Here is a 15,943-nt window from a genome sequence, read left to right on the forward strand (position 1 = left end):
TAGTTGTTCAATTTTGATTTATTATTACATGTATATTACACAGCAAAACATTACTGCAAGAATGTTCAGTGAACACCTTATTATAATACATGTTGAGTTCAACACTGAACAAAAGAATATGCATCAATTAAAAACGACTAGACAGCTAAAACCTAAATAGGTGAGCCTTGCCCTGGGAAAATGGGGCTTAATGCATGTGCGTAAATTGTCGTACGAGATTAACATAAAAGTTACATGTGCTGATCATACCAACCAGGCAGACAATTGCTGCTTTATTTTTTTTGTTGAAAGGGAGTCTCTTAGAGAAAATCCAGATAAGGCGGAAAGTGTTACCCCTGATTAGCCTGTGCAGTCTGCACAGCCTAATCTTGGACAACCTTATGTACATGCATTAAACCCCCTTTTCCCAGAGCGAGGCTCAAATATTTATTAAATGATTGATTAAGTCTTCCACATAACATCTTTTAAGAAACTTTCAGTAAAACATGTTTATTTGATGACAGGCACGACAAAATCAGTAGTAAATTCGTAGTATTAATTTGTGTTACATTATAATACTTGCTGGTTATAAATGTGGAAAAAGTTTGAATATGCATTGCTAAAAGACATGTTAATTTTCTAAGAACTGCCCCTTTTATTTAAGGAATACTGTATGTATGCCCCTGTAATATTTCTGACAAAAGAACAAGATAAATAAATAATGATTAATAGAACAGTAAACTTGGTTTTCATTTTGTATACAAAGGATAATTATGTTATTATTTACACTATATTGAAAGAAATAAGATGACATCATTTAATAAAGAATGCATTACTGAAGATTCAAATTTAAAACAACCGTTTATCCACTTAAATGTTGCAAGCATTCTTAAACAACAAGACTAAAAAAGCTGTTAACAATAATTTTATTAACTACTTCCTTTAAAAAAAAGGCAGGTACAGTTTTGTTGTTGTCCCGTTGATGGTGTCCATGTATCCAAAGGATGTACTGTGATCAATCTGTGTCCTCCACATCTTCAGTGCCAACACGTTATTCCGAAACGTTTCCTGGATAAGGAGGGTGAGAGGATCAGTCACCACTTAACCTTTTTTCTGAAAAATATGAACAGATAAAAAACTCAAAACCCCTTGCTAAATCTATCTATATATATATATATATATTAGCTGCTATTGTCCAACTTTTAAGATGCAGGAACATAATGGCCACTGTTTCGACAGTAAATGAGTTAAATTTTCTACACTTTTGATTTTAAGCTGAGACAATTACATGAGTAGTTTTACGTGTTCTATATTCATATTACAAGCAACTTCCGTATAAGTAAGGTGGTCTATGATATCCTTGAAAAGACATTTCTGCATTTAACAATAAATGTTTTGAACATAAAGCTAAGAATTTTGACACATGATGTAGATACATGTACATATAGAATTTTTTATTTTTCATGACACCATTTTTAAACATTCCTGTCAGTTTTTTTGTAAAATTTCAATATTCACAGTGTAGTGTAGGATCATTTTTTAAATTCTTTGCTCATGTAGCAACACAGTTTTACATACAAAGACTTTGTTTTATATATCAACAATTAGTGCGTTGAACTGTGTTTTTTTCTGTTTCCATTCAAGAATATTGTGAAATGACATAAAAAAAAATCAATGAAATTTCAACTTGCCTGAATATCTGAAAACATTATCTACAAATTATTTCAATATTCTCAAATGAAATCAACAGAAAAAAATGCAGCTAAATAAGTAAACCTTTTCTGTTTCTTGTACCAAAGTGATGATACATGCATTTCAGATGACCTGTATTTGATTTATTCAAAATACAATGTACTGTTGAAATACACATTTATCAAAATATATACGTGCTTTGCTAAATTAACAAAGAATATAAAGATAAAATACATTAAATAAAGAAACAATAAGATGCACAAAAATAAATTGGGGCGAGTTGTCTCTTGGTTGGAGCGAGTGACCATATGTTTGATGCGAGTTTGTTTTGGGGCAAGTTGGTATTGGGGCGAGTTGTCTGGCGCCAGCTACATGCATTTGATGCCATGAATTTCTAAACTGTGTTACTATTTTCAAAAATATTTTGGTTATTCAGTTTATTAATAAAATAGCTGTGCAGAAGAAACTGATATAAATACATTAACCCTTTGCATGCTGGGAAATTTGTCATCTGCTAAATGTCATCCGCTGAATTTCTAAAATTAGCCATTTCTTTGATTTTTTTCAAAGAATACTATCAGAATAGCAAACAGTTTGGATCCTGATGAGACGCCATGTTCTGTGGCATCTCATCTGGAACCAAACTGTTTGCAAAGGCCTTCAAAATTCGGTTCCAGCGCTTTAAAGGGTTAACTATGAGTTTTGGGTTTAAATAAATAAACTACCAGTACCATTCAAATGCATTTTAGTTCATAATAAATGCCATTGTCATATAACACAATAACTGCACAGCATCTTGAATTGCCTGCCAACAAATAATGTTGTCACTGTCAGTTATGAGACTAGAAAAAGATACTGAAATGTTTAAATGATCTCAGTACTCCAAGGCTAATGATTTAAGTTAATTCTGTATTCAACTTGGCTTTTAATTTTAGTCTCTGTCTGTAACTTAAGTGTATGGTGGACGCATTGTGTACACACCGGTCTTACTGATGTAAGGTGTCAACACGATGCAAACAGACTTCTGTAGATTATAATAATCTTTAAGGATAAGTGGTGCCAGCTGGTAAATCAGGCTTTTACCATAACCTGTTGGGAGTATAGCCATAATGTCACGTTTTTCAATGACACAAAGTAACGCTTCGATTTGCAGTTCCTTGAGTGGCATGGGAAATCCTCCCTTTTTAGCAACCTCAAGTATGATATCTCTTGGACTTGCCATGTTTACGATTGAATTGTGAAAGCGAAAGTAAGACAGATAAACATGTTTCTAATAATTGCAATTCTTCTTTATAGACATTTGAAATCACCCTTAAACATAATTTAATAAAATTTCTTTAAATAACATTCCATTTTAAACACATATTCAACACCGTTTTTCTCATTAAAAAAAAAAATTCATTCCTACGCGGAACTATTTTGGCGGAATCACAAATCCCCTAATCAGGGGAATGTGATGCGTCCTAGCATAGAGGTGACAATAACGTAGTGACGTCACCATCTATGTATAGAATGTGGTGGACGAACCAGTTATCGAACACCTAAGAAATTAAGTTAAATTTGCAAACACTTAAAATAACAAAAACAATTTGTTTTAACAAATAACTAACAGTTCAATCATTAAATAACTTATCTGTAAAGTTTTCAAGCAAATATCCGTCAAGAATTCATAACAATGATTCCTTGTTTATTGTCACCTCTAGCAGACAAAACAAAATGGCGGCCGATGTAAACATGACCTATTACCGAACAGTTCATAAATACTACTCCAGTGAATATAAACAAACATGAAACTGAACAATTTTTTTTGAAACATGAAAATAAACAAAATTAGAAAAGCATGTAGCTTTGAACACAAAAAAACAAGTCTATTCCTCTGCAATATTGTGGCAAGGACAATAGAACGGGTCATTTCTCCTAACAACATTTGTGGCTGTGCAAAACTGCAAGTGCACCCAGTGGCTACAGTTATCAAAGTCACACTTGGCCCACTTTACAAATATCAATGATACGCAGTTAGCAAGTTCTTTTGGCTGAAAGAGGCTGCATACACAACAAGTTTCATCATCATCTTCATCTTCAGAGGATTCAACATCAGTGTTTAGATGGGAGGGTCCAGGATCTGGGTAAGTGTGTTGTTTTGTTGATTGTTTTTTTTTCAGTTGTTTGTTCCTTGTTTGTGAAACTGTTTCTTTTGTGGGCATAAGCTTCGAATGTTTGTTGGATTGTTCAGTTTGTTGCTTGTTTTTCTGTTCATTTGTTGTTTCAGCTCTTTCCCTGAGTTTCTGTTCAATTATCGGATCTGTTATTTCTTTGCCAGATGTAAATTCAAGAATGTTATTCTTTTTCTTTGCATTGTTGAATTCTTTCTTTTTGTTAATGACAACTTCTGCTTCATAGAAGAAAACATCAGGATTTCTTTCATGCATGTTTTTGTTGATTTCAGGAACAGATGGTGCAGCAACATATGGTAGCGAAGTGGTAAAATGCTCCTTGCTAACAGCTGACTCGTCAACTGGAAAAACACCTGATTTCTTGAAGGCAGATCGAAGATTTTCCACAGACAATGCTGCTACGTATGCAGCAGATCCAAGAGGAGCAACATTGTACCTTGTTATTTTTGTAGAGGGATTTTCTCTGATAAATCTGTGACACATGGAGTTGTAGATTTTTTGAAGGGGTCCAAAACAACCCACATCAAGGGGTTGAAGGACATGGCTTGTGTGGGCCGGTAAGATGAATAGAATAATGTTATTCTTCTTTGCCCAATCCAGCACTGGAACATTTATGTGGCTTTTATGACCATCAAGCAGAACAAGGATAGGCTGTGACTTGTCCACTCTTTGCACATATCTGAGGAAATGGGTGTCCATGTAGTGTAAAAACACAGCTGAATTTGACCAGCCACTGTCAGACATACACCCTGATGACCCTTGAGTAGACCCTTGTAACAGATCTGCATTCAGGCGTTTCCCTTTGAAAACAAAGAATGGTGGAAGCTGTGTGCCTAATGCGTTTCCACATCCAATTATTGTTGTAACGCAGGACCTTGACGAAGTAACTGCTGGTGCCTTCAATGTGCCACTTATTATGAATGGTGGGGTATGCTCTGTTTGGATACCTTTTTCGTCAATGTTATAGACACACTCAGGTTTGTTGTGGAGGTCATGTTTTTCAACAACGCTCATCAAATTGTTGAAATATTCATGAACATTGGCCTCTGATGTGGCTTCAGCTCTGTAGTTGGACAGTGCCCTCGGACGAACAACTCGCAACTCAGGCCATCGCTGCTGGAAACCCTTAAACCATTTCACAGACAAAGGTTTATCATTTGGCCTTTTACCAAGGAACACTGCATAGTTTGTAGCACTTGCTACAACTTCACTGATGGTATAACCATACCCAAGGGCAGCCATTGTCTTGACATGGTCAACTAGTTTGACCTCTTCTTCCTGAGAGAAGAGTGGAGCTGGTCCGGGTTTGAGGCATTCAGGGTCAATAACCCTTTCACACGGTCCCATAGTGTAGTATGAGGAACACCATACTGTTTTGCAACAGTTCTTACTGGCAAGCCACTGTCTTTTACTTTAAGGTATGCATTGTGAAGAGCTGTTGGTGAGTAAAGACCTTATCTTCTTAGGATTAGACTGAAAAAAAAGAAAAACAAACTTAACTTTATGATGATCAATTGTCAAGAAAGAAAAGCTGGAATATTTTTTCGGAACTGTGCTGTAGCTCTAAGAGCGATAATAAAACAAAGTCACATGACTATCACATGACTGTCACGTGACCCGGACTCGACGAAAAAATCTACGTCTGCTGCAACCAAAATTGCAAATGGAAATACGCTTTTTGGTGTGTAAATGCACGTTTTGATAAATGCATTCAAAAAGTAATAGCAAAAAATACATAAAACCGTGTAAATAACAATAAATGCATTTCTTTTACCAGTTTTCGGCGCATTTGTTGCAAGCTTAGTGGACAAGTAGGTCACGGACTTCATAAATGACCCTTACAATTTCGCAACGACTGATAACTGTTAACGTTTCCAGTATACATATCTTTGATAATGATCTCTAAGGAAAATTAACACTCGTCGATTGCTTATACATGTTACAGAGTTCTGACTTCAACCATAACACGGCCGTTAATCTCGCGCGCCTCCTCTTTTTTGAGATGCATTAGCAAATGAGCCAATGCAACTTCCGAGGTGGCGCTCCGGCCCGGATGTTTTGAAATTGCATGGATCATTTTACAGGGTGATTAGGTTTTATATGTTTTTACAACATATTTAGCATTATTTTTAAAATCGGGCAATGTAGTGCAATTCAGCGAAAAATATTTCATCCAAAATGTGCAGAAACATACTTTCTTAACACATTTAAAAACGTGAGAACCTTTATAAGTTGTGGCATGCTGGAGTTTTAAAAAGCATTTCGATGAGTTTTTCCTGTGTGACAAGAGAATTTCCACCCAATTAAATCGCTAACGGCTTCAAACGATTGCGTACAATATTCATTAGATGCCGCATGCACACAAATATTGGCTTCTTGCCGCCGTAGTAGATAATTTTGCATTTTTCCAAAAGAGATGGAGCCAATGCTTAAGAGATGGCGCTAATGATAGAAGGTGGTGCTGATGCAGGATATATCAATTAACAGTCGTATCGCAATGACATTATCACATGACGTTCATTTGATAGATAATATTATTTGTTATATTTATTTTATTTTTTAACGTACATACGCAGGCCCAAATCTTTACAGAACATAAACACAATCTATAATAAATCAGATGTTGTTTTATTAATATATATAAGTGATCAACTCAATTAAGAAGTCACCGACATGAATAAAACATATTGTACGATATATACAAAACAATTAAGCCAAACGCTTAATTTACTTAAAGGCCAAGGTCAACGAATCTTATTTAGGATCATATATGTTGTTTTTCCTACTATCAACTCCAAAAAAATGAAGATAGCTCGGTCTTTTCCGTTAACTTTTTTGGTAAAAAAAGGGTTAAATGTTGTTATCTTACAAAGACGAAAGTTTAAATCAATCAATACATTTTTAGAAAACTACCTTTTCTAATTGAAAACGCACGCGACTCAAATGTGCTAAAGTAGTAAACTTACAAAAAATAATGTAAGTCCTGTAGACATAATAAAAAACATAACATAAAATATTTCACTTTTAGCTATAAATGTGCATTGTAGCCACCTCCTAATCTGAGCGACACCTCCTTTGCAAAGGCTCCATCTCTTTTTGAAAAATGCAAATTGATCTATTAAATCGGCTGGAAGCCGATGTTTTTGTGCACGCATTAACTTGTACGGGTTAAAAGCAATCGTTTTATGTAATGAGCGATTTGATTGGCTGGAAATATGCTCGTCACACAGGCAAAAGACATTGATTTACTTTTACGATTTCTACCATGCCACGACTTATAAATATCCTCACGTTTCCAAATGGGTTGTCATTGTTTGTTTCTGTACATTTTTAGAGGAATTTATAATCGCCGAATCGCACTACATTGGCTAATTTTTAAAAAATAAATCGAAATGTGTTGAAAAACATATTAAACCTAATCACCCTGTAAAAATATCTGTTAAATTTCAAAACATCCGGATATGAGCGCCACCTCGGAAGTAGCATTGGCTCATTTATTAATGCATCTCAAAAAAAGAGGTGGCGCGCGTGATTTACGGCCGTGCATAGAAGAACATACGTAATGCTTCAACCATATGAGAACATACGTAAACATTATATACCACAATGTGCATTTTGCTGAAAGAAACCGAGCATGATTTGATTAACACATTTAATATAATGTGTGCCAAATTAGCAGTATAATCTCCAAATTTCATAGGATTACATTTTATCTTGCAATAATATGTTCATAATTACAAGACAATTCTTAGCTGGGAGTTTTTTTAGTCCGAAACAGTTTTCGATATTTATTAGTATTGAGTTTGCATGTACGTGCTATTGTAGTAATACTTGATTTCTTCTCATGATTTTGGCATGATAATTATAGAAAGCATAAAATAAAAAATATAACTATATCTGACTTGACTTTTTGTTCCAACACATGTATGTAACCTGCATTTATTTGAAAAATAGAGCTACCGTTCATCGTTTTCCACTATCAGCAATGGAACAATGACCACAATGGAAATACCGGTAAGAAGTGCGATCAGTAAAGGCAAACGTCGGTTGGCATTCGCAACAGATAGCGAACGCTCTCGGGAGGTATATTGTACTAGAAAACGAACTGGCGTCCGGGTATGCCGTTCAGTGTGGCCATACCACGTGGTCCGTGACGTTATTTTGGCTAGCACGCACAATCCATTTAAAGGAATCTTTTCACGGTTTGGTAAATTGACAAAATTCAAAAATTTGTTTCAGATTCGAAAATTTTCGGTTTAGTTATGATATTTGTGAGGAAACAGTATTACTGAACATTTGCCATCGTCTAATATAGCCATAATATGCATCTTTTGACGATTTAAAAACCTAAAAATCATAAAGCGTTGCAACGCGAAACGATTGAATAATTTGGAGAGTTCTGTTGTCGTTTAAACTTGTGAAACTACGAAGATTGCTTATATAACGTACAAAATACGCAACTACTGTATTCTTAACAGGATAGCTCAGTTGGCTAATGCGTGTTTACTTCAGGATTCCGGGGGTCACTGGTCCGAGCCCTGCTAAGGGCTACTTTTTTTTCCTTTTTTAAATTTTATTTTTGATTTTTTACTGGAGCTTTTAAAATTTAATGTTTACATTTATCAACTTAAAGCATTTAATGACAAACTTCAAAACATGCCAAAATCTGTGAAAAGGCCCCTTTTAGTACCATTCGTTTATGCGTGCAAACACCGGGCTTACCGAATACATATATTTGGGTCAAAAATTGAATGTGTCTCGAAACGGTGTTCGCGTTCTGTTGCAGCTAAGATTTAAAGGCATGTCGAAAATAAAACGATAGCTGTCTGAAAAGTAATCGGTATCAGTTTTCGAGCGGTAACTTAACATCACTTGTATCGCGGTATTCAATATCACAACCAGTTTGTGTTTAGACAAAAGGCGAAATGGTAGGGTATCTTTAAACATGTTAAAATAAAATTAAAAATTCAAACAGACATAGAAACATTAATAACAAATAAAGTTAAACAATTACAATTGTATAACAAACACACACAGAAAGTCACAAGCAAAATTATTTTGAGTAACTTTCTCTTGCATGTCAGAATGCAAACACCAAAATTCTTTAATTTTGGTCAATTCATAAAATACTGTTGGTCAAATATGTTCTTTAATATATTTCGTTCAGTCTAATAAACAGTAATGCTATAATAAATACTGCTTTTGCACGTAACGTTTTATTAACTTGTATAAACTTATATTACTTAATATTATTTGAATTTATTTGCGAATGGAATCTCGAACAAGTATAACATATTTGAAATTTGTTAATTATATATCGTTTTTAAATCGAAAGGAAGTGGTACACAAGAGTACCCACAACACCCGAAGCAGCAGACAACAGTACCAACGGGAAAAGGGTTCATCGTTTATTTTCAAAACACAGATAAATTCATATCGTGTGTGTGACATTGCATTTCGTTTGCCATAACTTGTAAAATGCGTTCATTAATCTTGATATACATAGTGTGTGTATTGAAACTAAATACCTTGAATTGTTTGCGTGTGATGGTAAATGCGTGCGTCAGAGCTTTTCAGAAACATTATGTGTCATTCATCGTGCAATGTCCACTAACTAACCGAAAATGACCACAAACATAGGACTACGTGAACTACTTCAAAAGTCAAGGTACAACTAAAAGGTGAAATGTCATATTTGACAATAAAACATCTTGTCCGGACTTTGTAATTTATCAAGCAATTTAAAAAATAGCTAATGACCACTATGAGGACACGGCATGTCATGTGTAATACCAGTCTACCTCAACCCCAATGCCACACTAACAGGTCACATGCCAAAGTAGGCCATTAAACATCAGGTCCAAACTGTTACGGTGTCATTCATCATGCATTTATATTAACTTTCCTAAATGTCAATCAGTTTAATCAATGAATTGTTTCATTTAACATATGTCGTCATACCTAAAAGTTCCATGTCACACGAACCATAAGCCAAGTGTTAAATTTATTCAAAACAACATGTCCTGGCTGTAACTTCATCATTCATCGTGTAATTTTAAAATTTTTGACCACATATGCTCATAATTTACAAAAGGTATGCCACCACATGGTCAACGGTCAATGTCACACGAAAGGTCAAAGATCAAACATGTGAGTGTTGCAGCTTGATAAGTTAGTACAAGCGTTATTGGCAACGGGCTCGACATGTTGCCGACATGCATGTAGTGTCGATCAGTGAAGACACATTGGAAAACACAAAACAGCAACACATTTAAATAAATAAGCAACAATAGTATAGCTTTCTCACGTGTTTTGAGTATTGTAGCAACAGATGAAAACAATAATTTAGCAAGGTATCACTGAAAAGATGTTCAGTGGATGCAGTAGTATCCAATTATGTATAATTTCATTCATTTGTATGTTAGGAGAATTGCGGCGGAATGATTTCAGTATAATTATCATTTTGCCGATGTCGGGCCGACATCGAGCCGTATTGCAGCTCCGAGCTTGGACCGAGGTAAAATAAATGATGTTGGAGAAACTGAACGCGTCGTCGGGCCGAGCTTTTTGAAAATCGAGATAATTGCGGTGAAGTGACGGCATTGTGTCGATGTCGAGCCGACATCGGGCCTAGTTTTATGTCTGATCTCGGGCCAGTGAAAATTCAGATATCAGGGATCCGGCATCATAAATGCCCCTCCCCCACACACCACCTCCTGCGTGTCCCTTACCTGATTTGAATAAAATAGGTTAGGCCGTTCTTTTATTAACTTCTTCCAATATAATGTGATACTACTGACAAACAACATTCAGATTTGTCGTGTATTACTAATGAACAAGTACGGATTTTGTCTTGTGGGACAAACTATGACGATATATGCCGAAGTTAAATAATGACCGGTTGTCAGAGATTTTAAAGAGTTGAAACGGTGCTCGGCAAGTTCGTGACGTTTATTTTTATTTCGTAATAAATCTAAGTTATCCTAGATGGAACACGCGTAAGTTTACAAATATTTTGTATAACACGAAATACAATACACAAGAACATTAATTGCATATAATGATGTTTAACTAAGTTGATTCCGTTACCTCCCCTAGTCTCTCAACGATGTTATGTGGATGATTATTGCGTGTATATTAATTATTATATCAGTAGGTCATTGCTTCACAGATTGTGCCGCCGGTCTCGTCTTAAGATAGAAGTGATGATAGTGATGATGATGATGGTGATGATGAGTACTACAACAACAACTACTACTAATACAACTACAACTACTACTACTACTACTACTGCTGCTACTACTTCTACTACTACTTCTACTACTACTACTACTACTACTACTACTACTACTACTACTACTACTACTACTACTACTACTACTACTTCTACTACTACTACTACTAGTACTACTACGACTACCGGTACTAGTACTACTACGACTACGACTACGACTACGACAACTACAATTATTACAATAATAATAACAATAATAATGATTATAATAATAGTTATAATTATAAAAAATAATTGATATCCCCTCGCGCCGAATATTTTTTGTTTTTTGATGGGTTCAGAACTAAAAGAAAACAAAGGAAATCACTCTTATTTCAGAACGCGTATGGTTATGGTTCTTGTGCATGGCCCTTCTCCCTGTTGATATCTATACATCCATGAAGTTTCGTGTTGAAATCTTAAATAGTTTGAATAGTTCTTGCTATATCGCCCAGAATAGTTTGTAAACGACGGACAACACAAAAGCTAAATCCATCGCCTTGGGGTTTCGGCGGTGTGTGTGTGTGGGGGGGGAATAATTATGTGTATGTGGAGCATATAATACAGACATAATATAACAAAACGGTCATAACGAACCACTCTTAAAACAAGCGAGGTAATACACTTTGCCAAAATGAACCGAAAGCTTTTTGCAGATAACAATTCTCGTCAAATACAATTAAATTGCAGAGCAGAGCTGTAATAAGAAAGCACTAGCGTGCACAGCAGCTGCATCTATCTCGCCTAGAAAACACATTGACATATCTGCCGAGACTGATGTCGGGCTGATGAGCCCCGCCGACAGGTGTGTGGAGGCTGTTGCGCAATCAGCGCGCAGCCGATCTGTCAGTCTTCATACTGATACCGCGAAGACAGGCTTCAGCAATCACATTTTTGGGCAGTCTACGGAATACTCTTTCTGGCAACTTGACGACTGGCTTGTTTGTCGTTATCACAGAAATTGTTGAGGTCGCCTTAAATAAGTTTTCGTCATATTACTTGTGCGCTTTTAAGTTGGTCGCGTTGCGACCAGCTAATGTTGTTACTCAAATTTCAAGTCGGTTCGGATTATCTACGGAGAGCCTACTACCTGTCACATCCGCGCGAGTTGTATAATTTATGCAACAGGTTTGAGTTCTCCAACTATATTCATTCATAAATGGAAATATTTTATGAAGAATATCGTCTTAAATGTAATAGTTTCGAACGGAGCTTATATAGAAAAGAATCAATAAACAATGATTGTAGTATACATGTCGCGGAAGAGATTGTTTATGAATGATTAAGATTGTTTATGAATTATTAAAATAGTCCACTTTCTGCTGCGTCTTCATGACGTAGTATTTTTGCTCAGCCTAATCATAATCTGAGGCTATTAATAGATGCGGCTGCTGATAAACAAGGGAGAGTCCAATTGACATGGCGCCTTATCAGTGATCGCTCCGCCCACTTAATCACGTGGCTCAGCGGGAAGAAAACCTAGACAAGCTAACACCAAAAATGGCTTCTTTGCCTATAGACTGCATATAGATTTACGCGATATTCCGGATGGACTTCTTTAACACCATATTACACTTGTAAAGGGGTTGATGCCATTTAGTTATTCTGCAAATGCAAAAAATATACGATTAAAGAGAACATCAGCTATTTATAACGAGTAAATCGGTACATTAAACACGCTCTCAAACGCTTGTGCGCTTTCCGAAATCGAACCCGTTATTACGTGTAATGGTGGTATTTGCAATAAATTAACACTTCAGCGGTATTTACCCGTGTTATTAACAAAATTATTACCGCAACATCCCCCCTACCCGTGTATTTGACACGAAATAGCGCTTTATAACTGGGAATTCGGTGAAGTTTTACGCGCTTTCTGACGCCGGGTGGGTACCTCAATCCCACATGGTATTGCGTATAAAAGTGATATTAATCATATTAAACATTGCTTATGGGACATTTATCAATCACTATAATTTAAAGCGCAAAAATAACACAGGTAGTTTGGACATTGTCTGATATAAAATTAGCGTTGTACGAAATGGAATACGGGCAGGCTATTATAAATTAATAAGGCTACCAATATCAGACGCTCGCGCAGGTACCGACTTCCCCGAAGTTACCGCATTTATTTGTTAACTAATATCAGTAATAATAACTCTTTTACAATAGCATTTATCGATTCGTCTTTATTAAAATAATAACAAAATGGTTTTCACTTGTTTCTGACACACAGAAACGCGATTTTTAACGGGGATTTCGTAAAGTTACACGAATTTGGTACCAAAATTCTCAATTATTTTGCATGCACACGTGACATAATACATACTTAATAATGCTTAGTTATTGCTTATATGACATTTCAAGTTAGTGAAATAAATTAATGTTCTATAAAGGGGATCTCGGTAATTCTTGAAGCTTCCACTCGCTCTTGTCAAGACCGCATTGCCGCGTTAGAAATGGAATAAATTTAATTCATCTAACTTGTCTTTCTGGATACCAAATGTCAGAGTTGCATTAACCCTTTTTACACCGTTTTTGCCATATTTCATTTCCGTTTTTTAATCCGAACAAAATAAACGAAACTCGTTTAAAAAATGAGATCTAGGCATTCGAGTTTCTAGTGTGGATTAAAAGCGTTTATTGGTGACACCACATAAGTGCAAATGTGTAGATACCGTTAATAAGATCATATATCACATGTCACCTTCAAATAACATGTATGATGTCAATTAAATGCATTACTATCAGAGTAATAAAACACAGCATGAATAAGGCTTGGCTGAAAACACAAACATGTGAAAAAGAACTTATGCGTCCTACAATGTATGAACCGATCAGGTATATGCAATAACGGTGTGTAAATGTAACGTGTCTACCGTTCCTTCGGGATATATATATATAATGGCTTTTCCTCGGGCTTTCCTTAGCCGTGTGATTTGATAAACAAATAATGTAATTTGCCTCTATACAAGCCGGTTCCGTATGCCCTGTGCGACTTGAATTGCTTTGATCACTTGGGTTGACTTGGGTCGACTCGGGTTGACTTGGGTCGACTCGGGTTGACTTGGGTTGACTTGGGTTGACTTGGGTCGACTTGGGTCGACTTGGGTTGACTTGGGTCGACTTGGGTCGACTTGGGTCGACTCGGGTCGACTCGGGTTGTCTTGGGTCGACTTGGGTCGACTTGGGTCGTCTTGAGTTGACTTGCAATGGGTCAACTTGGAGTGATTTGAGTCAACTTGGGTTGACTTGGATCACCTAGGGTGTCTTGGGTGACTTGGGTCACCCCGGGTGTCTTACACCTATAGCAACAAGTCTGCAGTGTCTCCCCTCTGCGTTACGCAAGGGAGACAATCAATGTCCCCCCTCTGCGTTTATGCAAGGAAGACAAACGGTCAGTGTCTCCCCTCTGCGTTACGCAAGGGAGACAATCAATGTCCACCCTCTGCGTTTATGCAAGGAAGACAATCGGTCAGTGTTGTACAAGCGACACTCAGTAGCTTGACAGACTCAGGCTGACCTACGAGACCAGAAACGTGCACTGTCTTATATTACCAAAGAAAACCTGTGACCCGGACAAAGGTATGAGTCTCTATTGAAGCTACCCAGCAAGCTATGGTGTAGTGCGCAAAGTTACTTGGGTCACTTCTACTCAAAAGGCATCCAAAGTCCCAGATAATTTCAATGGTATAAGGTCTCTAATTAATGCAACGTATTTACCGTTGTGAACTGTTCGACGATCGAACGCAGACTGCCCGCTCCCCGTGTGTGTTTCAGAGTTTATTTACAGGTCCTACTGGCCTCTTCACGAGGTTACGGTAGCCCGACCTGTTGCCCGCTCCCCATAAGAGCACCCCCCGTGTGTGTTTCAGAGTTTATATAAGAGCACCCCCCGTGTGTGTTTCAGAGTTTATTTACAGGTCCTACTGGCCTCTTCACGAGGTTACGGTAGCCCGACCTGAAGAGCACCCCCGTGTGTTTCAGAGTTTATTTACAGGTCCTACTGGCCTCTTCACGAGGTTACGGTAGCCCGACCTGCAAAGAGCACCCCCCTGTGTGTGTGTGTTTTTCGTTTTTATCGAGTGCACCGGGATTGTCTCCCATATGGCCATCGCCCCCAGAAAGACGTGTTAGTTGGTTACGGGGGATAGTGCAAGATACAGGAGACACCCCGTTCCAGGGGTGACCCTGGGTCTTTTAGTGCCCGGTGTATAGCACCTAGTACACTGCACCTCGGTTTAACGTCTCATGCGAAAGACGAGTTAGTAGGTTAGGTGCAGCGGGGGATCGAACCAGCGATCTCTGGATTGTGAAGCCAGTGTGTTACCACTAGACCACGGATCCGCTACAAAAGAGCACCCCCTTTTTTTTTTTTTTTTTTTTTAAATCGGAGTTTATTTTCAGGTCCTACCGGCCCCTTCATGAGGTAGAGCAGCGCTTTAAATACTGATATATATACCACGTGACCCGCTTGCTAAAGACATCACCCTACTATTTCATGTAAACACAACCCTACCGTTTCAAACAGTAATTGTATTATACTACTACTATATCCTGCAAAAACATATTGTGCATGTTTGTAACCGACTTGTATTATTAAATAATTAAATTATGTACATGAAAATACAATGATCAATCTTAAATGCACATACTATGTGCGTGAAACTTACCGAATAGTCGAATGCTTGTTCGCGGGAAATGTACTTTCGTTTTGGTGTAAATAATAGGAAAGAACTCAAAGAATAATGAACCTAAAGGATAAAATACCGGCCAAAATCGTCACATAAATATTGATTAACAAGTGCACACCTTTATTAACTCTACG

The 15,943-nt window shown here is 37.0% G+C and overlaps 1 protein-coding gene across 5 annotated transcripts; it reads right to left on the reverse strand.

Moving 5' to 3' along the window:
* Positions 1–3: 3 nt before the first annotated feature.
* Positions 4–15,840, reverse strand: LOC127869189 (uncharacterized). 5 transcript variants are annotated; one of them, XM_052411531.1, is made up of 3 exons: positions 15,789–15,840; positions 3,080–5,318; positions 4–1,092 (listed from the first exon to the last, which is right to left on the reverse strand). In XM_052411531.1, the coding sequence occupies exon 2, from the start codon at positions 5,190–5,192 to the stop codon at positions 3,540–3,542; it is 1,653 nt and encodes a 550-aa protein (XP_052267491.1). In that variant the 5' UTR covers positions 5,193–5,318; positions 15,789–15,840; the 3' UTR covers positions 4–1,092; positions 3,080–3,539. The 5 variants fall into 5 exon arrangements, 2 of the variants coding, with proteins under 2 accessions (XP_052267491.1, XP_052267489.1); XM_052411529.1 differs by lacking the exon at positions 15,789–15,840 and adding an exon at positions 5,620–5,813; XR_008044472.1 differs by lacking the exon at positions 3,080–5,318.
* Positions 15,841–15,943: the final 103 nt, after the last annotated feature.

This window comes from Dreissena polymorpha, chromosome 2, assembly GCF_020536995.1.
Source record: "Dreissena polymorpha isolate Duluth1 chromosome 2, UMN_Dpol_1.0, whole genome shotgun sequence".
Classification (NCBI taxonomy): Eukaryota; Metazoa; Mollusca; class Bivalvia; order Myida; family Dreissenidae; genus Dreissena; species Dreissena polymorpha.